Raw genomic sequence first — 24,797 nt, forward strand, 5'->3', positions numbered from 1 at the left:
TTCGCTGCCTCCACTCTCAGCTTCATAGGGGTCTCTCGTTTCGTAGTGGTTGCCCTCTCCTGCTCTCTGCGCACCGCCCCGCCGTCTCCTCTACCCTCCTTCTCCTTCCCGTCAGCCTCCGCTCCCGGAACGGAAGGGGGGCGAACCAGACGGCCGTTCGGTATGGGGCAATCCTGGCGTCGTCGTCGTCATACACCGCCGTCGCTGCATTCGATCTGCGTTCATCACACAACCACGTTGTCGTCGCCGCGGCTGGGCGACCGGCCATGCTTGCCGCTGCCTCTTCGTGAGCGGACCGCGAGCTGACCTCTCGGGGCCCGATCGAGACGTGCAGCCGTAAGATGAAATGACAAGTCGGACACTATGGACAGGGATGCGTCCCAGCGCTCCTTCACCAGCCGTTGGGCTTCTCCTCACGGCGTCGCTCCTTTCCGGTAAGTCACCCTGCGCAGGAAGCGCTCTCGTGCGCTCGACACCCGTTTGGCAGCCGCGTGCTGGACAGAATGGCAGCCGAACGAGTCTTGCGCTGCCGCTGTGTTCATCTCCCGTCTCCCGTAGCACATTCCCATTTCTTCCTGTTCTCTTCTTTCTTCACGATCTATTTAATTATTAGTTTTCTTTACGTTTATGTGTCCAGCTTAATTCGTCTTTCTTCTGCTATATGGGTGCACTATATGTGTTATCGTGTAGTGAGGTTGTTGCGCGAATCTTTCCGTGCAACCCCTCAATCTTCTTCACACTGAACGTTCCTGGATTTGTTTTTATCATTTTACTTTTGATAAGAAGATGCATAGTGCAGGTTGGCAGTAATTTGCACAACTACAAGTACATATTTGCTTAGCATGACTGCGAGTTTGAAAGCTCACATGCTGCTCTAACTGATGCATAACTAAATGTTTGAGGAGCTCATGCTAATTGTTTGCACCCCTCATCCCGTCAAATTTTGCTAATATAAATATAACCTCAAAATGACACTATCTTCTCCCGGTGAAGGAACCATAGGTTGTTTGTTTTAAAATTTTGGAATGAATAATTACATCCGTACTGTTGCTTTTTCTCAGCACTTGAACGAAAGTTTCACAACGGTGTATGATGTTCTGCCCAATGATGCAGTCTCTTTCTTTCTGTTTTTTTTTTCTGCGGTGTATGTCCTGAAGCTTCGCACCCCTCCTGCTACCAACGTATCCGAGAAGTTAGCGCTGCTTTGTGGTTGTGTAAAAATACTCATGATGCCTGCTCTGAGAAAGCTTGCGCACAGAATCAACTCCTCACCATACAACCGGCAAATGAGAGAAAAGCGTGATGCTCTGTCGACTATCCAGATGCCTTCTAACTGCTGTAAAACGAAGGTTGCGAAGAAATGCATGGTAACTACGCCTTGCACTTCGAACGAACTTTCCGGCAAGTAAAGCAAGTGCCACTGTTTTACCATATTGACGTCTAATGCAGAGATCTTTGGTGCTGAGAAAAAGAAAAAAGAAAAACCCAATTGCAAGACTGATGACGACAAATGTCTTTTTTTTTCTTCGTGTTCAATGCTTTATTTTAAGTATTGTTCATGCCTGAGTAAGTACGGGTATCGCGCGCGTGTTCGTGCTGTCGGGTTTTCGTGAAAGCATAAATGAATAAAGCATGACGTAAACCCTGGCGCTGTGCCCAACTCATTTCGGGCTGTTCGCTCGCTCTTGAGGACAGCGAACCCTCCTTCGGGGAACGGCCCAAATCGATAGAGGAATGACACGGGCGTCGTCACGAATTGTACACTTACACGGCGACAATGTTTTCGGGAGGGTCACGAACTTGGCCATCGACCTTGACAAAATCTCGTTAGGCCGCTGGCACATCGCAAGGGAAACGGCGTGCAACGAGCCGCGTGAAAGCGGGAGGGGTACGATGACATGGGTCCACCATTTTGTTGTCAGAATATCGTCCGCGTTTGTTTGGCACCGTGAGCACTGTGAAAGAGTTCGACGCTGCCGGAGCTTTCTTTGTTTGTTCGTTCGTTTGCTATTGTCTTTAATTCTGGGGATGGAACCAACCTATTTTACATACAGAAAAATAAATCGAAATGCAAGATCAGGCACGAATGAGAACGAGAAACGATGAAGATTTCAGCCATGGAAAATGCCTCCGAGGCCGCAATGAGCTCCGCTTGTGGGCAAGTGTTTCATAAGGGAAACATAAAAAAGTGTCCAATCACGCGAAATTTCGACGGAAACATTCATATGTGCCTCATTAATTTTTGTTATATATTTATTGTGTGCGTGCCTGGGGGCGTGCTTATTGTCGTGTGTTTTGTGTTGGCGTGTGCAAGGTTTAAAATAAGGCTTCGTGCACTACGAAAAAGAAACAAGATTTCGTCATTCTTCTTGTAATTGGGCGGCTGCTTGCCAGCTTTATTTCTTTCTGTTGGAGTGGGTGACGGGCATAGTGCTTATCTTTACATTCAGATAGACAAAAATTATGGCCTATATAAAAGCAAAGCAATAAATTTGAGAGGACAAAAAGAAGAGTGCAACGTATCTTCAACACGAATCCTTACATCTCCTGGTAGTTCGCTGGCACTGAAGGTTCATTTGTGCTCCTAAGGACCAAGCGACAAGCTCCTTGTTTTCACGCATCCTTGACATTTTATATTCCTTTCTCCTCTTCTTTTCTGACCACCCCTTCCCCCCATAACGTAGAATAGCCAATCGCAAGGTTATTCTGGTTAACCTTCTTTCTCTCTCTCTCTCTTTGTGCTCGTTTACACACATACGTATAAACTGATATTACTATGCTGTTGTTACTACAACGCTTCTCTGAAAGTCTAGGAACCGATGCTCAAGGGTCGTTTGTGACTATGATATTCGAACATTTGCACCCAAATGAAAACTTTTTTCTTTTCTCTACACACATGAAAGCGGGACGTTGCGTTACCTCCGCTCTCTCATGAAGTGAAAACCAGCATTGCTCTGCATGCTTATTTAGAACGTAGGCGTCAGTGAATACATAAAACTCACTTAAGCTCTTGTAACAATATTTGTTTGAAATGAAGTGAGAAGCTGCACTGCGTAATTTAATAGAATGCAATTTCGTAATTTAATGCAATGTAAAATGAGACGTTATACAGTAAACATATTCGTTTCATCTGAGGAAAGACAGCCAGCTCCGGTTACTTCGACGTCGGGTAAAGAACTCGTTTAGTTCGAACGCGACAGTATGTGACTTCGGTTAATGCAACCTCCACCGATTCCCATCGTCATTAGTCACAATGATTATCGAAGGCTTTAAAACGCAAGAAATTCAGCAGACGGCGGTACTACTTGCGTAGGCGAGAAGCTCTCGTATTCTTGTTTTTTAGTGGCTAACGCACCTTCCGCCCGTCAAGCCATCCTTTCCCGCTCGTCTCGTGTCCCACAATATTGGGTAACCTTCTTCGTACCTTCAGCGAGGCTTTGCGCAGCAACTGCAAAAACCTGTTCATTCAGGTAAAGAAGGAAATTCTTCAGGATCTCTTTCTTCGTTCTGAAAAAGACTTGGTTTCGTTTTTGTTGCTGCTATTTGTTAATTCGACTTTTTTGATAATTCGAGCAAATCTTGCTATTCCGCGAGGGTCGAATTAATGGAAGTCGAATTTATTTATTTGTTTATTTCTTTATTCAGTTGTTTGTTTGTTTGTTTGTTTGTTTGTTTGTTTGTTTGTTTGTTTGTTTGTTTGTTTGTTTGTTTGTTTGTTTGTTTGTTTGTTTGTTTGTTTGTTTGTTTGTTTGTTTGTTTGTTTGTTTGTTTGTTTGTTTGTTTGTTTGTTTGTTTGTTTGTTTGTTTGTTTGTTTGTTTGTTTGTTTGTTTGTTTGTTTATAAAGCACGCCTTCTCTCCGAAATTTTTCTACCAGCACTACTCGTCCCCCCCAGACAGAAATTACGGCTACGCTGACGCGTGCATGCATGCTGCGTTCATGGAGGCCGGTCGTGACGACTGCCGAGAATCGCGACGCTTCGCCGTGCTGCACGCCCACGGGACGCGAGCGCGTCCGTTCTCCGAATGTCGTCCGCACGGTCGACCGTCGGCCTCTCCAGCGTGCGCCACCCGGCACGTGACTCACCATCGATTACCGGACAGCGCCGTGCGCGCGCGAGCAACGCCGTGAGCCTCTTTGTTGCGCGTCCTCGTGGCGCTGGTGCACGGCTGGCGCACGCGCGCGACGCTAGCGAATCCCGCGACGCTGCGCTCTTCCGAAAGCGTCGTGAGGCGTCGCGAGATTCGTAAGTGACTTCTCGGGGCTGCGTCCCGAGATTACGGGGGGGCTCTTCGGCGTTCGCGAGATTCTTCGGCTCGATGCTGCTACTCGCTTTAGCATCGCGCCACTGAGCACGAGGCCGACAGTTATTCGCGACCGCGTACAGAAATCGTGTGAGGAAGCAAGTTATTCACTGCTGAATTCACGAGCGATGCGAAAGACTGCCTCGGAAATCTCCGGAAACGCTTCCCTATGCATTGCGCGGACCACACCAGTGTGTCTCGCAGCACCGCTTCGGAAATGTATATTGAAGCTCACAGATTTCTCAGGACATTTACGAAAGGTGTGCGCTGGACAGCGTATGGTATTGCCTGAGCCAGAGAGAGCAGGCAAGCATAGCTTAAAGATATGCGAGTTTTCGTTTCGCTATACCCTACGGGCGGGTGAGAAGCTAAATTAACGAGAGAGAAAGAAAACATAAAGTAAGTATTCCAACCCCTGTCTTCGCTCTAATAATCGAATATGTCTTTACTGCACCATCATCTTGTGAAACACTGCGCTAACGAAACCGAGGTCAAACTTAAACAGTGCCCCTTATTCAGCTGCCTTCTGACCCTTTCACCCACCTGACTTCAATCAAGGCTCAATCAAGTACATCCCCCCTCTCCTTTGTTTATTTTTCGAGTTTATCTAATAAACATGTTTTTCGTCAACGATGTTCATCTCGTAGGCGCTTCCCTTTTGTAGTGATATCCGCCTGTGCTGTATTTCACAAGGCGAGTGTACGCCAACTATCCTAACTACCAGTTTTTGTTGCAACGGCGTACTTTTTTTCTGTCTGATAATTAGTAATCATGCACAGCGTAGCTCCTAATGTTCACGGTCGCTCACGCTACACAAAAAAAAACTAATTTTTTTCATCGCCACTGCAATGACAAATGATATATACCGTCCTCATTTAGACAGGCAGCATACGCATGCGTCATGGCTCGAAGTCGTGTAGCGGTGGTGACGTCATACCGAACAGGTTAGCCACAAGCAAATGCGCAAATTCACCTCTTTTTTAAAAGGGAAGCTTTCTTTGCCTAGCCCACCGTGGATTCACGCTTGTCAGTATCTCTCACGATACCTTTGCCCACCGGCCTATAATGTAAGCACTGCAAATTCACCTCCAAATAAATAGCGATGCGTGCACATTTGTTGTACTTGGTCAAACAATAAATAACGGCGTAGAACATGCACATAGGACGGCATCTCATAGGTGTCTCTAACCCTTCTTAATGAAATAGCGCATGATATTTGACGGTTTTCTTGGAATTATATTTGGCAAGCATCCATTCTTGGGCAGTTGCATACATGTGCCACTGCGTACATACGGTCATTCCAATCCCCAAGAATGGGCATGTGTCACGGTTATACATAATGAGTTACGGGAAACTTGAATGTGCATATATATATGTGTGTGTAATGTCGCTGTTATTATCGACTTTATCAATTTTAAGAATGTGTGTCACAACTATATCATGTCATCCCATCCGTCTCTGTAATGCACCCTGAGCAGTTGAGAGCATCAACAATAAATAAATAAATAAATAAATAAATAATATTACGAGGGTGTCGTTCTTCTATCGCTGCATGCACCACACCATTCTTCGCCCGACAAGGACCAGACATCGCCGACATCTCACAGTGTGCATCCAACTGAACTGTCGCTTGCAATCCGGCATAGCTTGTGAACGGCGTCGTGAATAAAAATTACTATTGCATGACAATAAAGATGGCCCGTGCGTTGCGTAAACATTGAATGAGGTTAGGTGTTTGCCCACAATAAAAATAAATACAATCTTACGCATCGCATTTAATCTTACATGGTATTTCAATAACCGCGTTACAAAGCTCCGCTTCACATAGATACTGAGGTGCGCGTTGTATCTGCACATTCTTTTGATTTTCTTCGTTAGAGTATGAGGCTTCTGTGCCCAATTCAAAAAAATATTCGAGAGCCAGCAATTAATACACAAATTATAATACACAAATAATTATTAGCAAAAATACACGCGTTAAACGTTGAACAGCATATATATATATACTTCCCTCGTCAACATATCTTTAAATGAGTCCATATTGCTGAATGTGCGCTACGTTCAAAAACGTAAATTCTATTTTTTCTGTTGTTGTTGGCGGCAACGAACATTCCCCGTCACCGTGGCGGCATCGCGGGCGTTACATAACTGCATACACGGCCAAGCACGCCTCCCACGAACGGGCGCGTTTCGGCCCGGCTCGCTCGAAGCGAGGCGAACGAAGAGTGCGCGGTGCCTGGCGGCAGCCAAACACGTCGCGCGCCGCCTTCTTGGCACGGGCTCCTCGGACGCTCTGTTTGCGCCGTCGGGCGGAAAGGAGCCGGTTGCGCGCGTGATAGCGGTTGGGGGGCGTCGGAAGCAGGACCGCCGAGTAGTCGCGCAGATTCTGTGGCACGCAGCAACTTTCTCGTGCGCCACTTGTGCTCACAGTCGAAGGAAAGCTTCTGTGCGAAGTCAGATCTCTTACTCGGACCATATCGGAACGTCCTGCGCTTTTTTCAGATCTATTCAAGCTTGCTGTACTGAACTTGTGGCGTTCCTTCGAGGTTCGTTTTAATATTTATGTTGTTCCTTGCCACGAGTAATAAACAGCCGTCATAACTGTAAGGTGACTAGTTATAAAAAAGAAGATAAATGACAGATTAAACCACTGGACAAAGCGCAGTATTGTCCTTCTCTTGAATAGCTGTACTTCTTCGAAGTTACTGCGTGCTCCGCGAAATTCTTTAGTGTTCAATTTGCAAACGAAAGGCTGTCACCCATATGGGGAAAAAGTGATTTGTTCCTATAAAATTCATTAATTTTCACCGAATTTGGCGCTCACAGTCCTATGCAGAGCAAAAATAGCATTATTAACTGAGAAAATTTAACGTCCCACAGCTACAGTTTAACATCGGGGACACAGCCGTGGGGTCCTCCGGAATTACTTTGAACTACGCAGAGTTTCTTAACGTGCATATGCATCGTTTTTTTTTCCTTCTCATTATTGCAGAAACACTAAATCGTTAGTATCTTATATCACAAGAAATCCTTTTGACATACTTTTTGTTAACTTCTCTATTCTCAGAAACGTGAGCGCTGCACATCGGTGAATCAATTGGTTGACGTGTGAGGCAATTACAGTCCAAAGAACCAGCGATAGCTGTCAGGCAACGCGGATGTGCCTGCTGTGCACGCTGGTCTCACCCCGCAGCCGCTTCCCCCTCCCCATCTACCGGAACAGGAACTCGAGCACCGCCCCTCGATCGGTGATTAGTCGACGCGAGCACTCTCCGCCGCTGGCGCCTTGCAGCAGTTCATCTCCGGAGAGCATGCAAAGAGGAAGTGAAGTCAAGGAAGAAAACAAAGGCAGCGACAAATTTGTTGTCACTTGGAAATTATACGGTGTACTCTTTTTTTTTCGTTTGTTCGTCAGTGTCCTCTCGGTAACCGCCACAATACATGTTGTCAAGTCGCATATCGTGGCAATACTGTTGGTATTTCTCATGTTACCAAGTGTCCTCTGCGTGCAATCTAGAAAATTCCCATTTACGTCCGTTTTATTTTCCCCTCTCCGGCTATTTCGCCAAGCGCACGGTGTAAACATGTGCACGAATGCCCTTGTACGCAGAAACAGATGGATAGATGGGTGCTATGAGCGTCCCCTTTGAAACGGAGTAGTGGTTTAAACCACCAAGGTCTTGTCATTATTTTGCCTAATGTCCTACCTATCTCTTTAAAAAAAGCGCAGAATTCCCAGCACCAAATTTTCTGAACCACTATCAAGAACTTTCTTTTTGTACGCCTCCGTTGTTTGTGATCTCCCTACTTTTCTGCCACTCAACCTCCTATCGCCTCTTACTAATCTCTATTGCGGACGTGTTTACTTTCCCCCTGCTATGGCTGAACCCAAGGTCTTCAAGGAGGCCAAACTAGCCTAAACCGGCCGCTGCTCGGATATCTTCATGTTCTAATAAAACGTACATGTTCCATCGTTTCCCTAGATTTACCGCAGCAAGTGGATGTTTCTTCTTCCTTGTTGTACCTCACTTTATAAGTGTGCGATCTAAGGCCTCCTGATCTGGCTTCCAAAAGTAAAGACCTGCCCTTTTAGTTATCATAAAATGTTTCTTTCTTGATTTCGTTTTTCTTTGTAACTCGTAGCAGGTTTCTACTACGAAGAAGACAGAACGTACACTGCTTTCAACGCGCCCTCGTGCGGAGTCAACGCATAGGCCAACGACGCAGTTCGCATTCCCACCTTGTTCCGTACGGCTTGCTTGTAAAGGTTTTCGGAGATGTTTTCATGTGTACGTTTCATTTGCACGTTGCGGTCTACTGCATGTGAATATGCGAATACTCTTTCGCAATGTGTTAGCTGACGGAAGCGCAGCCGAATATTCCAATACCTAGGGACGCGTTCATTCATGGCTTATCAGAAACCTCCCCACGTCTCAATCAATTCTAAGAAGAAAGCTGACACGCCGAAGATGTTAAATTTACACCAAAGAATGGAAATGACGACGCACGAACCTTTCCCTGCTGGAACGAGGCCGCTTTGTTGTTACTCTCGCTTATAGCAACCTGAAGTGTGTCCTCCTGCCTTCGGAATTTACTCTGCCAACTTTTTTTTTTCGTCCATACACCTTGGACTGAAGAATGTGATAACTTGTATTCTTTCCAGGAGTGCCACGCATTCCTTGTCGGTCTCCTGGAGTTCCATGCGCGTATGCTGTATTGGATCAGAGCTAAAACCGAACAATCTGCACTTATAGGAAAGCACAGTGAATCACGTCTTCGTGGCTTTATGCGTGTTTAGACGTGTATGGCCATGTCTAATCCACGTTCAGCTACTAACCGCGCACTTGCATACCACACTGCGCTGTTGGTCAGCTTAAAATGTTACTTGTCTTTAATTCCGCCGCTTGCCGAGCTTCAGCTCACCTCGGTTGTGCATCGGTGATAGCGTGTATGCATATGTAATACTCATAGCAAACGAACAATGCAGGCCTGACGCCGTGTGCCTGGTGCTGCCTGCCTGGTCTGCAAGATTACGACGTTTGCTTCAACATCTTCTTGGAGCGCGACTTTCCCCTGGTGGAAGCCTTCCTGCTCAACAGGGCTTTCGGATCTCGGGGCAGGGTGCTTGTGGAGCCCGGGGACCTGGCCACCATGTGCGAGTACGGGTTTGCGTCACAGTTTGTTGCAGAAATCGCCTCACTTCTGATCAGTTCATTCGGAAGTCAGCAATGTGTTAGCGTCGCAGGCGCCCAAACAGTGCGTTTCTATTGAGCATTGTTTGCGTGGTCAGCATGGCCTATTTGTTACCGATACCGTCTTGCTGTTTAGCACTGCCCAGCCTTTAGTCGAGTTGGCGCTGTCAGACCATCTCCCACTCTTCAGACGATATCCCCCCTATTCTACTATTACTTTTGTTGCTGTAACAATGACTCCCTTCTCGCAGGATACCTCTTCTTTCACACCTTCCAGCAATTCCGGAACTCGCTTTTCTGCCTTGGTACTTTTTTAACGTCGTGATGCTATCTTGAATGAAAGTTGAGCTCAAATGCGAGAAGGACCACCGTCTATAAATGCTATCGCACTTATAGCAAAGAAACAAAAAAGAAAGCCTGTCATTGTCACTCGCTATACAGCTGCGCGCACCTAATTCATTCCGTCGAGATCACACGCGCTCATTCAAATTATAGGACAGTGCTAACTTGTTTTGCGGTGCGTACTTCCAGACGCAATTGAAACATAATTTCAGAGCTAACTGAGACGAATCAAAACCTTGCGGTAGATTTTAATGCACACGAACAGACAGGCAAGAAATAAATGTTTAGTTCTGTCTTCGGCTCTACCTCCATTCAAAGCCGTTTTCGTGAGAAAGTAAAAACTTTTTGTAGGAGATTTTGTTTTCCCTTTTTTCAAAGTGTATTTCCACATGATATAATAAACGAAACAAATTAAAGAGAAACATGTATGCCCGTTTCATGTAGATACTGCAATGTTGACTTATAATATGCGCCGTCAATAAGTAATCGTTCATAATAGTCAGATTGTTTAATTAGCAAAGTATAGTATATAGCATTAAGTCGCTTTTCACAGATACTCTTGCTCCTGCAGACATGTCCAAAGCATATGATGCGGGTCTTGTAAGCTTAGTATATCTCCTTTACATAGATGCTGGTCGCACACGCACCCAATGCTTGCATCTCTGACGTGAACATGACTTTGGTTTCTGCACTGTGTTGGCGAGAGAGATAAAACATCTTTATTGAAAAGTCCCTTCTGGGTTTGAAAGGAGAACGGAGAGGCCGGGAGGCTAGTCCCGTAAAGCTCCCCTCTCCATCAGACGCAGACCAAGCCTTGAACCGTAGCGGCGTCCTCCGCCAGCCGGAGAACAGCCCAGAGGTGGTCTTCTGGGCATTGTGTGAGCAGTATAGCCACCCACTGCTCAGGGGTTTTTATTTGAGCATTGGGGTCTATGCTGTGTCTAATATTGTTTGGAGCTGATGGGCATGCCCGTATAATGTGACGGAGGTCTGCACGTGTTGTATTGCATCTCTTACAGTGTGATGAGTATGCTTCTGGGTGTATTCGGTGCATGAGTAGTGGTGTAGGCAAGGTGCTTATTTGTAGAAGTATCCATGTAGTTGCTTGCTGTTTTTTTAATGATTTGTCGGGAGGAGAGTATTTATAGTGAGAATTTCTATAGTATTCGAGGATTTCTCCGTAAGTAGTCATTTGTTCGTATTGGGAAGCTGTTATTGCTTGATCTGGTTCTGGGGCCGTAGTTCTGTTTGGGTCTCTTCAGGGATTTGCTGTCCAGCTAGAGATGTGCGACGCAAATGACTCTCCCTGTTGACACTTGCTCGCGCAGCGTCGTGGCCAGTGTTGTTCCCAATTACCCCTGCATGGCTTGGCGTCCAGATGAACCCAACAGTTCTTCTGCGGATAGGATGTGTTCCAATGAGAATTCTGTATGCTTGAGGTGATACAAGTTCCTTGGTGCAATAAATTACGGCTGCTTTGGAGTCGGTAATGATGCATTTTATTTTATTTTATTTTATTTTATTATTTTATTTTATTTTATTTTATTTATACATACTGCAGCGCAATTTGCGCTATAGCAGGAGTGGGTTAAGAAAAGGTACAGAAAATGCATCGGAGAATACAGCAGTAAACACAAGTGAACACTTTTAGAAAAGAGCACTGATGAAAGAAAAATACACATGAAGTTATACAAATGCTGCCAGGCATGGGTGAGCGCGATTATGCATCTGGGATGGCGGTTGCAAAAACTTGGGATGAGCATGAACGAATGGACTCAGGTAATGAATTCCAGTCTTCGACTGAGCGGGGAAAAAAGCTGAATTTGAACATGTTAGTACGTGCGTAGTAGGGTATCAAGTTTAGGTCATGATGTCTTCTCGTTGATGATCCCGGCACGAAGTTAATGTAATTATCATTTGAGAGCCTAACTAAAGAATTGACAATGCAATGCAAGAATTTTAATGGTTCGACACGATGGCAGTGCTTGAAGTGTATGCTAAAGCTATTGCAGCCTCTTCCCCTTCTTGTGGGTGTTTGGTACGTATGGAGCTAGTTGTTGCGATATCCATTTTTGTACGCGTAATGGCTGCCAGAGTCATGGCTGGTTGGGACGGATACATTGCAGCATCAACATAGGCCACATGTTCAGCGTCTTTGAGCACTTTGTTGAGTCTTTGAGTTCTTGCTTTCCGTCGCTCTGCGGTACGGTTCGGGTGCATGTTCTTTGGGGGGGGGGATTACGAAGGTGTTGCTTATGCCCAGTGGAATATCTCTCTTTTCTTAAATATGCGTCTGGTATTGTATTGCCAACTTGTTTAGCATTGTCCATCCTGTCTTCGTGTGCGTTAGGCGTTCGTGGTGTCATGTTCTCTGTGCTTCTATAATTTCGTCCAGTGTATTGTGTGATTCTAGGCCTGATAGCTTTTCGTTCGCTGTGTTTGGAGGAAGGTGTAATGCTTGTTTTAATGTTTGCCTTATCATCATGTCATGTGTTTCTCGCTATGTGTTAAATTTCAGAATGACGCACTATATGCTATAAAGGTGATGATAAATGCTTGTACCAGTCGAATGATGTTGCTCTCTTTCATGCCCGTGTGTCTGGTAGCAATTCTCCGAATAGGCCGGCTCATAAGCTGTGCTCTGTGTGCATCTTTGCGCGTTCGATTGTTGTAGTTTTTTTTTGTCACTTTATATGTATAATTCCAGTGCCTTTAGGCATGAGACCTGGGGCCGGTACGGGTATACCTTTGATTTCCAAGGCAATTCTTTGTTAGTTGGAGCTCAGATTTCTTCAGGTAACATGAGAGTCCAGTCGACTCTACGCATGTCATGACTGTATTGCTTCCTCCAGGGTCTCCTCAATTTCGCCATCGCTACCACGCGTCACCCATAGCGTTATATCACCCGCATATAAGCTGTGCTGTATGCGCGGGGTGTTCTCGAGTCTTCTCGGGAGCCCAATGAGTGCGATGTTGAATAACTGAATAATATGGGTGATAGCACCGATCCTTGGGGCATGCCGTTCTCTCTCATGTTCACAGTGTTCGACTTGAGTCCTCCGATATTCAGCGTAGTAGTTTTGCCGGCGAAAAATCCGCAGTGTATCAGTATGTTTAAGTTAGAAAGTTCTTCTAGGTTTGAGTTATGGCTTACGTTAGCAAATGCTTTCTTGAGATCCAGCCCGAGCATGGTTCTCGTATCCAGCTCAGGAGCCTGATGCGGATATATGACTTGATTGTAGAGTTGCAGCATTATGTCTTGCGTTGAGAGCTTTGCCCTAAATTCTATCATAGTATGTGGCAGTTGCTCATTCTTTTCAATGTGTGTAGTAGGTCTCCTTGGCGTTCCTTAGTGTTCCATTGTTTTTCCGAGACATGATGTCAAGGAAATTGGGCGAAGGTTATCGATGTTTCGTGGTTTCCCCGGCTTTGAAATAAATATAACCTTATTATGCTTCCAGGCTTGTGGTAGCTGTCCAGATTCCCATATTTCGTTCATGTATTTCAGTAGGGCTTTAAGCGCTTCCTCGTTTGCATTTCTAAGAATTCGATTTGTTATACGGTCTTCTCCAGGAGCAGAATTGGTGTTATGTACTTGTGCCGCCTCTTGTAGTTCCACCATAGTTATTGAAGTATCAGTGTCATCGTTATCCATTCCTTTGTATTGTCGTTTTCTTGCAGGTTCATGGTCCGCTGCGTATTCTTCTTTAAGGCAATCCAGTATCCGATCATTGGTTCCTGTACATTTGTGTAACAGTTTCTGTAAGTTTTGTTGCAGTGTTGTCTTCGTGGTGCTTTCATTTAAGAGGTGCCTTAGAATGTTCCAGGTATTAGGCACATTTGGCTGTCTCTGCGTTTCATTACAGACAATATTCCATTGTTGATTTGTTAGTTGTGATTGATATTCTTTTATCTCTTGGTTTAGCAGCAACATTCTTTTTCAAAGTCTGCGGTTGAGCTTTTGTCTTTTATATCTCTTCTGAAGCTCGTCCAATGCTTCTTGCATATGTAAAAGTTTATTATCTGCTTGCTGTAGACCAGCTTCTTTAGGTACATATGTGGTTGGTTTTTCCGCATCGTTCAATACCTCTTTTGTCCATTCTTCTAGGTTGGGCTCCGATCCCTCTGTGGGTGTCCATTTTGCTCGGATTGTTCTAAATGCGTCCTAGTTTGTGACCGATAAAGGACTTCCTTCTTGTCTTTGCCATGGACCAGCTTGTATCTGCGTTTGTATGATGAAATGATCGCTTCCGAGATTCTTCTCTTTGTTTAAACATCTAGCTCTGTCACTGCGTTTGGCTAGCGGGAGATCTGGTGTCGTGTCTCTTGAAACACTATTTCCCATGCATGTAGGATGATTAGGTTCGGTAATAAATGAGTAACAAAGTTGCTGGATGTCCTCCCATAGTTTGCGTACCTTCCGTCTATCATGTGGATAGTCGCACGCAAGCGCCGGTGCATTGAAATCACAGACCACTAGCAAGGGTTCTCTGTGGGAGAGTCGATCCGCTGCCGCCAAAACATTTTGAAACATGTGTTGTTTTCTGGGGCTGCTATATATATTTAGGATAAACAAACTGGATTTGGGTTTACTCGAAGTTGAAATAATTTCAAATAGGTGTGGTGAGCTAATCTTGACAAGGGTCATGCCGTATGACTGTGGTGCTTCTTCTAACCAGTTTGGTGAGCACTGGTTGTTGATTTTCATTGCGTTTCTGAGAGTTAATAGTGGCATATCCCGTTAGTTTTGCTTCCATCATAGGCTCTTGAAGAGCAATGGCATCTGGTGAACCTCTAGTTGTAATTTTTTGCAAGCATTGTTGCAGAATCCCACGTTTTCTTTTGTAACCTCGACAATGTCATTGCCAGACAAGGTATTTATCTGACTTCTTATTGCGGGACGCCGCCATCATCATTACTATTATTGTTCGCCACCGGGTTCAGGCAAAACTTAGCGCGGGTCTTGTTGATTTTTGGGGCACTATAGCCTTATCCACTTGTTCTTCAATTTCCATCGTTCGTTTTTCTAGTTACCCATCGTCCTGAGTACTTTCTGTGCTACTTCGGAATGTTGCTGTTCCTGTTCTGATTTAAGTAATTGGGCTGAATTTATGAGGGTCGATTATACCCTTATCTAAATCATTTCATGCAGTCCTCTTTTCACGGTTGATGATGCATATATTACTCTAGTGACTTCTATTGGATCATTTTGTTACAAAGCTTGCTGTTGCGCTCAGTTGTTATTATGCTTGTTGAGCGAATGGTCTTTGTTGTTTCCTTTTGTTGACATACTCAAAGTTGTTCCTTCATTTGTGCATTTTCACGTATCAATTCTGTTACTTCTGAGCGTAGGGCTTTGAGTTCTTGCATAATCGCCTGCAGGGATGCGTTTTCTCCCCTATTATCTATTTTATGGTGTTGTGCTGTGTTGTGTGTTTTGTGTGAGAGTGGGAGACCATAGTTGCCCAGCTTACCTGGAGAGATGCTGTACTGGCTTGTTCTGCGGTAGCGTCGCCCCGTGTTTTCTGGGAAGTGCCCCTGATCCTGTTCCTCGAGGTGCTCGTAGCCTGGTTGCGGGCTTTGCAGCTGCTTCGGGAGAAGTGCCTGGATGGCATAATTGCATGGTCAGAACTTTGTTGATGTGCCGGATTTCTCGAGGTTGTTTCTGATTGTGTCAGTTTCTAGGTCTTCGCTGGTACTTGTTGCCTTTGGGCGTAGTATCGAGGAGTGTGGAAGCGCTTGGTGCAGCATTTATCCACTGTGTAATGTCCGAGTCCACAGAGGGCACATTGTGACTTGCAGTCATGATTTTGTTCTGGTTCCTCCTTGCAGCCTGTGTTGCATCGGTCGCGGGTTGGATCTGGACATACATCAGCGCGATGTCCCACCGCCCTGCGCACGGAGCAGAATTCGCCTTTCTTCTTGTGTCTGCAGAAATTATATTCGGCGTGTCTGTAGTAGGCTTGAAATGGTTACTTTCTTCCCGTCAAATACGATGAGCACGGAGTTCGTCTTGCCCATTCGCGCGTGCTTGATTCGTGCTTATGCGGGGGTTTGTTTTGTTCGCTAAGCTGTTCGTGATATCCGCTTCAGTGCCGCAGCTTGGTATGTTGTGTCTGACTCCTTTGACGGTGACGTCCGGTGAAATGACATATGCGGTTGCTGTGTATTGCTTCCCTTCAATTTGTAAGGGTGAATGCTTGCATATTTCTCGGCGTTTTGCATACTTGGGGTGCTGGTGATAACAATATTGCCTGCTATGTACATTCTGCACGTGTCTTCTTCTGCGTCATTTATTGTGACTCCTATTGAAGTTGCAGCGAGGATCGCAACTCTGATCTGGGCTTCTCCAACCTTGGTGGCGTTGAAACCGTCCCTAAGGCGGATAACGATCGTTCTGTCATTCTCCGGTAGTTTGGGCATCTTTGGTATTCTTGGTCTATAGGTGATATGTTGTTCTAATTGTTGCATTCCTCTCATGAAGTCTTGCGTCGGCTTGCTTGCTTGTTGTTGTTGTTGTTGCTGCTTCTTCTGGTTCTTGTGACTAGTCAGCTATCCAGATTCTTCATTGCGATCATTTGGTGCGATGTCTATTCCTTCCAGTTCCACCACCTCTATTGCTCCAGCAGGCCGACTGGTTAGGTCTCGACGATAGGCCTAGGCTCCCGCTGCAGCGTGCTCGCTTTACTCACCGGCAGCGGCGACGACATCGACGGCGCCAGCTGCTGCTCCTCGGGCTGTCAGCGGGCGGGCACTTTCTTCGTTAGGGTTAGCGAGATGGTGGCGTGATGTCGTAGGAATCCTTCGAATAAAGTCATTATGGAGCTCTGAATCCAATGTGAGGGGTCTTATCAAAGAGCTGATAACTTCCCGAAGAACTCCTCGGTAATGACAGGATACACGGAGTAATACTTGTGCCGTCACAGCCTCGGAAAGCTGTAGCACATAGGATAGGATAGGATAGGATAGGATAGGATAGGATAGGATAGGATAGGATAGGATAGGATAGGATAGGATAGGATTGTATAGGATATCCTTCTTCGATAGCGCGTACCCACTGCATAGCCTCCTGGTTAGCTCATATGGTAGCACATACCATGTGCGTCTTGCTCTCTCGTCTCCTTCTTCTTTTAGGGAGAAACGCTAAGTAGAATGCTTGCTTTAAGTTGTGCCGCGTTATAGTCGCTGATTACACTGGCAGCCATTTGGCACTCTTTGGCCAGAACTGTCCCTTGCGCCATGAAAACCCATTAATCAATTGGGCAACAGATATTAGCGGCGTTCAGAAGAGCAGCTCCCGAGTTTTAAAACGTGGCCATGTTGCGTTCAGGTTTATCTTACCTCTTAAACAGAAGGCACTTAAATTACCACTTCAAATGTTACCGCTTAAACAGAAGCGGCGAGTCACGGAATCACGGTCAGAGGCGACAGATATCTCTCTTCTACCCCAACTGTTGCTTTATTTTTCTCTACCGCGAAAGCGCGCCTTTCTTTCTTCCCTGTCAAAGGGCTCACACACGTGACATTCGAAGCACTTCGGCTTTCGAGTTACTAAAGGAGAGAAAAAACAAAGGTGAATCGAAAGATATAAAACCCTATAGTGCCGCTCTTTCAGGATGAGATACTTAGGAGTCAACGTGACTGACACGACGTCCGCACATGCGCAGATATGCACGCTGCGCCAGAAAATCTGGAGCCGGCGAGGCCACCGAGGCGCGTAGGAAAGAAAACAGAAAAAGTGAGAGAGAGAGAGAAAGCGAACGAACACGAAAGTGGCGCGATGTCTCCAGCGCCGACAGACGAGAAGCAGCTCCTGCGTATCACTCCTCCCGCCGGCCGAAGCGATTCTTTCTTCTGACGCGTCTTGGCGACGCACGCCTTCCTCGTAAGACGATGCGCGCGGTGTGGCAAGGCATTACAGCAGCAATGACCGCCTCATTTGCTGGCGGTTGCGCACACTCGCTTCATGCGTGCCGGTGACCGCCGGATACAGGCTGAGAGTGTTGATTATTAAGGACAACGATGTTCCTTGCAATGTTCGACATAGCTGTCGTCTTTAACAACATCGCCTTTGTTACAAAATATAGCTTCTTAACATTGCCAGGCCACGGCATATCCCCTTCAGCCACGAGTTATGATCGACTGTCGATGCATGTATGAAACGTAGATAATTTTATGGCAGGGTGCTTGACACTCCACTGAAAGCAAATCAAGATGGTAGACTGACTCTTTGTCTATTTTATGATAAGTCATCATAATTGCAGGGTAACTAAATATTTCAGTATTGTAAAGTTAGTCATGCTACATTTCTCCATAAACATGATTGAATCACCGGTTCGAATTACATCCACATGCTATTTATTGGCTGCAAGCATTTCAAGAAAGAAAAATATATTTCCAAGTTGCTACCGACACGCCCCACATCAAACGTTCCCTAAACACGGTAGTGCCTTTACCAAAGCGGTACTCTGTAACGATACGTATCACCCAGAAGTAAAATGTAAGTAATTTGGCAGAATGTTCAATTTATCGTAAGCCTAATGTTTCCACTGTACTCCTTGCTACCACTGCACATGAAAGGTTTTTAGCTGGGCTTGTTGGTGCATATTGACTTTTGGGTGAACCATGAAGAGACAAGGAAGGAAACAAACACGAACACAGTAATAATAATCGCCACGTCGTAAAAATTTGTTGCGGCGGTCTCGTGATACCAGACACCAATAACGCACGTACACATACTATGGTCGTGCTGCCGAAAGCTGAGTTTATTTAGTATGGGTGTGCGAATGGCAGTTCTTGTGACTGAATTTGAATTGATGCTCCATAGCTTAACTACTCGGTCGATGGTCATCCAATCAAGCTATAAAAATGAGAACATTTTCCGTTAGTACTTCTTTAAGAAGCCATTCTGCTGAAACCACTATAGCAACTATGTGCATGAAGCGCGGGCTTGGCTTCCACACGCACGCATAGTGGCATAACGCACTGGGCCACTGGCAATAATACAGCACGGACCCGCCGAGATGGATCAGTGCCTGTAGCGTTCTGCTGCTCAGCGCGAGCTCAGACGTTCGACTCTTGCCCATAGCGGCCGCATTTCTTTTATGACAGAATGCAAGAACGCGCATAGGGGTACGCGTTCTCAAAGAGCCCCGAGTAGCCCTTTGAATACCCCACACCTCCCGTGTGCACTACATATAGCGTCTCTCTTGTTTCCTTTTGAGACGTGAAATCCCATATGACCAGTGAGTAATACAGAACGATTCCAGAGTCCTCGCGTACCGTGCCACACATATTTCTCGCCCCTCAACCTGATCTTGCTTGCAGCGGCTTCGGAGAGCTGCTGGAGTGCTACGCCTTCCACTACCTCAACTGCGCCGACTTGGGCGGGGTGCGGCGCGAGTACTTCGAGCGGCTCATCAAGGCCATGGTCTCCTCTTTCCAGCTGCTCTGCGCCACCGACCGAACCGTGCTACAGAGTGAGCGTGCACGCGTCTCGCTCGGTAGCACCTTATATGGGCGCGTGGTTTCACTGGGTGTTCCATGACTTGTTCGTCCTCATTCCTTCTTGAATTTCAGATTAACCCTGAAGTCAGTATACAACGCCTACATGCGCATTAATCAGCAAATCCTACAAGGTCTAGCTCCTACATTCGTATATCCTTGCTAATTTTTTATTTATTCCTTTATTTTAGTAAAACGTAAACTTTCAGCTATGTAAAAAGAACATGCGAGCGCGCGACATAAGGTGTATATTTGCTTCGCGCCAACGATGACGCCTGCATCTTCATGTGCGCTGTATCATTTGACGCTGCGATCAAAATTGAAATTAAGTGACCAGAGTGACGGTGCTGTTCTTTGCCTACAGCTGCCCGCAACAAGTGCAGGCAGACCTTGATCGCAAGGATGAAGTGCGCTACACAGTGTTGTGTATTATTGGTTCGTGCTTTGGGTTGCATCCTAGGAGAGAAACCAAACCTTCTCTTCAATAACCCCCATCATCGATAACCCCCATCAACGCACGGAATAACTGTTTCAAATATTCTTTTTTTCCTAGGACAATAAAAGACTGGAATGATCTTAATTCTCATATTGTTACCCAGAATTCCTTACCAATGTTTGAAAAATGCTTGCAAATGTTATGAATTCGTGTGCGTTATCTGTTGTATGTTTTTTTTCTTGTATGTATTCTTCATTAATGTCCTAAAATGCCTGCATATGTGATGGATTTGTATGTGTTTACATGCTTGTACATATCTATGTATACCCACCCTGCTATGATCTGATTTCAGATCGCAGTATCTATAAATAAATAAATAAATAAATAAAAAGTCTTTCATCACGACATTCGCGGCACGTTACAAGCACAAGGTAGCATCAGTTGTCTTTGACTCGGGAGTGGTGTATACTCCAGCGATATATAGATTTTAGAACACCGACGCCCTTAGAATAAAATTCCGCCGAATAACAGGTTCGAAAAGAACATTGGCGCAAGGAAGGTGCCAAAAGATGAGAAAAGTGCACTGGTCATTCAACTTGCTTTTAGTCTGGCCGCAGTGCATCGTTAACGGCGCCATATCTACCACGCACTCGCGTGTTCCTCTTCAGTGACACTCGTGATAGTATAGATAGTTGATACAATGTTGGAATAAGTTTGTGAGCGCAGCGTGTACTGGCACGTGATTCGAAGCAATTTGCAAACAAACAAGCAAATAAGACAGATGAAAAACAAAGCTTTATGTCTAGCTGTTCAAATGACGATGTCTATTGAGTACAGATAATAAGAGTCTGTGCTGATGTGTTCAAACGTGCATAAGTCTCGCAACACCATAAGATGTGGGCAGAAAGCGCAGTTAGTTTTTATTATACCACAAACCCTGACCAAGCGAATTTCAGTAGGACCATTTATTGCTGCGGTATCGGGCGCAAGCTTTACATGAAAGCTTTGCAGCGTACCAGCATGAGCTCCGACGGAGCATGATGGAACGCTAGAAGTGCTTTGCACTTTGAACAAAGAGGCGAGCGTTCTCTCCGCAAACTTGGTTCGCAGCAGTGAACGCGTGACGCACTGTCTGCGCAGACCTCTTCTACGACGGCCACTGCATCGGCTCCGTGTCTGACGGCGCGGGCGACTGCCGGACGGCCAACTTCGACCTGGCGACGGCGTGGAAGCGCATCTTCCGTTTCCTGGCCACGCAGCGGGACTGCAGGGACCTGGTGCGCCACACGCGCTGCCTGGTGCGAGCGCTGAGCTCGTCCGCCTGCCGACCCGAGGCCACCGCCGCCTACAACACGACGGCCATCGACTTCCTCTTCGTCTTCTGCCAGCAGGACTTCTCGACCAGGAGCACCGCCTCGTCGGTCGGCCATTGCTCTCCATCGGCTAGGAACGCTGTTGCTGTGCTAATCAGCATTCTCGCCGTGTACAGACTTTGGCGCTAGAATTGTGGCCCACTCAAGGCCTGCGCATCTTCGCGGGACTCGGCGGTGTCGTTATGCGCCGTGCTTGTATTCTGTCATTCTGATTTTGTTTTTGCGTTTTACGTTGCATAGAAAATAAGCAAGGTTAAGTCATTCATCCACGCACAAAGTTAGTTGCCAAAGCGCAACTCCAAGACCGCCAGCGTCTTGTGGCGTTCGCAGATCGTTTGTTGTTGAGATATGCCCAAGAAATTGTCTCTTCACGAAATGATCGCCTCTTGTTAACAATACTTGAAACTAGGGGACTCGTAATAAATGAACTTCAAAGTACAAAACAATACACATATGAAAATGATTATTTGCTGGGTGAGTTTCTACTCAATTCTTTAGAAGTGCGAAAAAAATTTTACGACAGTTAAGGCGTACATAGGGCTGTGTCCACCTTCCTTCCGGCCGCATGAAGTTGTTTTTTCTTATTTATTGCTCTTCTTACCTCAAGGACACACATATGTGGTAGGGTCGATTGATTGATGGTTTTCATGGCGCACGGGTCAGTTCTGGCCAAAGAGCGCCAAACACATGGTGCAATGAGCTAACAAATGTACATGAAGTCAAAGTAGTAGCATATATAAACAAGAATAAAGCGGGTTAACCGAGGGGCCCGATTATTTTTATGGAAAATTACTTGTAGCTACTCATTCAAAGAAATGAAAATCATTTCTTTAATTCAATTGGTAGCCGCAAGTAATTTCCCCTGTTTTCGTTGGTGTCATTGTTTGTTGGTTCCTTATGATATGATTTATGAAAAATCGGACCCCTTGATTAACCCTCTTTCTTCTCGTTTATTACATAACTAGGGTCTCAAATCCGGCAACATTGATGCTTTCAGGTAGCATGTGTGAGTTTATGGGCCAGTTCATCATCATCAGCGTCATCATCATCCTAACTACGCCCACTGCAGGGCAAAGGCCTCTCCCATACTTCTCCAACTACTCCGGTCATGTGAAATTGTGGCCATGTTGTCCCTGCAAACTTCTTAATCTCATCCGCCCACCTAACTTTCTGCCGCCCCCTGCTACGCATCCCTTCTCTTGGAATCCAGTCCTTAACTCTTAATGGCCATCGGTTGTCTTCCCTCCTCATTACATTTCATTTTTTTATGCATTTTTATTCCTTAAAGACCCCGTAACGGGGTATTACATAAGGGTTACAGGTCCTGTCCATTGCCATATCTTTTTTTGATTGCAACTAATATGTCATTAACCCGCGTTTGTTCCCTCACCCAATCTGCTCTTTTCTTATCCCTTAATGGTACACCCATCAGCCTTCTTTCCGTAGCTGGTTACGTAGTCCTCAATTTAAGAACCCTTTTCGTAAGCCTCCAGGGTTCTGCCCCGTAAGTGAGTACTGGTAAGACACAGCTGTTATATACACTTTTCTTTTGAGGGATAATGGCAACCTGTGGTTCATGATCTGAGAATGCCTGCCAAACACACCCCAGCCCATTCTTATTCTTCTGATTATTTCAGCCTCATGATCCGGATCCGCGGTCACTACTTGCCCTAAGTAGATGTATTCCCTTACACCTTCCAGTGCCTCGCTACGTATCGTAAACTGCTGTTCTCTTCCGAGACTGTTAAACGTTACTTTAGCTTTCTGCAGATTAATTTTTGGACCCACCCTTCTTCTTTGCCTCTCCAGGTCAGTGAGCATGCCTTGCAATTGGTCCCCTGAGTTACTAAGCAACGCAATATCATCCGCGAATCGCAAGTTACTAAGGTATTCTCCATTAACTCTTATCCCCAATTCTTCCCAATCCAGGTCTCCGAATACATCCTGTAAACACGCTGTGAGTAGCATTGGAGAGATCGTATCTCCCTGCCTGACGCCCTTCTTTATTGGGATTTTGTTGCTTTCTTTATGGAGGACTACGGCGGCTGTGGAACCGCTATAGATATCTTTCAGTATATTTACATACGGCTCGTCTACACCCTAATTCCGTAATGCCTACATGACTGCTGAGGTTTCAACAGAATCTATCACCTGATTGATTATGTGAGTATGGTCTATTGTTGAGTAGCCTTTACGGAATCCTGCCTGGTCCTTTGGTTGACGGAAGTCTAAGGTGTTCCTGATTCTATTTGCGATTACCTTAGTAAATACTTTCTAGGCAACGGACAGTAAGCTGATCGGTCTATAATTTATCAGGTCTCTGGCGTCTACTTTCTTATGGATTAAGATTATGTTGGCGTTCTTCCAAGATTCCGGTACGCTCGAGGTCATGAGGCATTGCGTATACAGGGTGGCCCGTTTCTCAAACAATCTGCCCACCATCCTTCAACAAATCTGCTGTTAACTGATCATCCCCAGCTGCCTTCCCCCTTTGCATAGCTCCCATGGCTTTCTTTACTTCTTCCGGCGTTACTTGTGGGATGTCAAATTCCTCTAGACTATTCCCTCCTTCATTATCGTCGTGGGTGGCAGTTGTACTGTATAAATCTCTATAGAACTCCTCAGCCACTTGAACTATCTCGTCCATATTAGTAATGGTATTGTCGGCTTTGTCTCTTAACGCATACATCTGATTCTTGCCTATTCCTAGTTTCTTCTTCACTGCCTTTAGGCTTCCTCCGTTCCTGAGAGCATGTTGAATTCTTTCTATATTATGCTTCCTTATGTCAGCTGTCTTACGCTTGTTGATTACCTTGGAAAGTTCTGCCAGTTCTATTCTAGCTGTAGGGTTAGAGGCTTCATACATTGGCGTTTCCTAATCAAATCTTTCGTCTCCTGCGATAGCTTACTGGTATCCCGTCTAACGAAGTTACCACCGACTTTTATTGCACACTCCTTAATGATGCCGATAAGATTGTCGTTCATTGCTTCAACACTAAGGTCCTCTTCCTGAGTTAAAGTCGAATACCTGTTCTGTAGCTTGATCTGGAATTCCTCGATTTTCCCTCTTACCGCTAGCTCATTGATCGGCTTCTTATGTACAAGTTTCTTCCGTTCCCTCCTCAAGTCTTGGCCAATTCGAGTTCTTACCATCCGCAGTGGCGTAGAGGTATAGCATCCACCTCGCGTGCAAGAGGACCGTGGCTCGAATCCTGGTGCCGCACAATTTTCCACCGGATAAAAAAAAAATCCACGTGAAGATAACATCGCATAAACAGGCCTGCAGAGCGGCCTGATCCCGGTGACCAGAACCATCAACACGCACTCCCTCACCAGAGCAAGATTGGATGCCCTGGGGCAGTACTTGACCCCAACCTCCTATATGAATACAATAATCAAACCCCGGCCCTCAGTCCCCAGCAGCTGCGAAGCAACTGACCACGGCGGTGGTCAGACCTGTGACGCAGCAGAGGGTGCTAAGAATCTCCGTCCGGATAGGCTGCCATTCGAATTGGCTAGTTGCCTTCACCCAAATCCGTCACGTACTCGTGACGCCTGCTGCAGAAAGGATGTTCCACATCCACCGCTGCAAGGTTTGTGGGTAGTGGCGCTGGCTAACACTCCCAAGGTTAATTCTCGTAGTAAAA

General features: G+C 45.8%; 1 protein-coding gene across 1 annotated transcript; it reads left to right on the forward strand.

The window, feature by feature from the left end:
• Positions 1–135: 135 nt before the first annotated feature.
• On the forward strand, positions 136–21,600 carry LOC135916338 (uncharacterized). The gene is made up of 4 exons (XM_065449675.1): positions 136–434; positions 9,291–9,462; positions 19,165–19,316; positions 20,918–21,600. Exons 1-4 carry the CDS (start codon positions 347–349, stop codon positions 21,277–21,279), a joined length of 774 nt encoding a protein of 257 aa, XP_065305747.1. The 5' UTR covers positions 136–346; the 3' UTR covers positions 21,280–21,600.
• Positions 21,601–24,797: the final 3,197 nt, after the last annotated feature.

The sequence above is a fragment of the Dermacentor albipictus genome, chromosome 5 (genome assembly GCF_038994185.2).
Source record: "Dermacentor albipictus isolate Rhodes 1998 colony chromosome 5, USDA_Dalb.pri_finalv2, whole genome shotgun sequence".
NCBI classification, from domain to species: domain Eukaryota; kingdom Metazoa; phylum Arthropoda; class Arachnida; order Ixodida; family Ixodidae; genus Dermacentor; species Dermacentor albipictus.

Excerpts from the sequence above, each read along its gene's own strand:
- LOC135916338 (XM_065449675.1), top strand. The coding sequence starts at position 347 with ATGACAAGTCGGACACTATGGACAGGGATGCGTCCCAGCGCTCCTTCA. Across the intron at positions 435-9,290 it reads CACGGCGTCGCTCCTTTCCG|GCCTGACGCCGTGTGCCTGG; the intron begins GTAAGTCACCCT and ends CGAACAATGCAG. Across the intron at positions 9,463-19,164 it reads GACCTGGCCACCATGTGCGA|CGGCTTCGGAGAGCTGCTGG; the intron begins GTACGGGTTTGC and ends TCTTGCTTGCAG.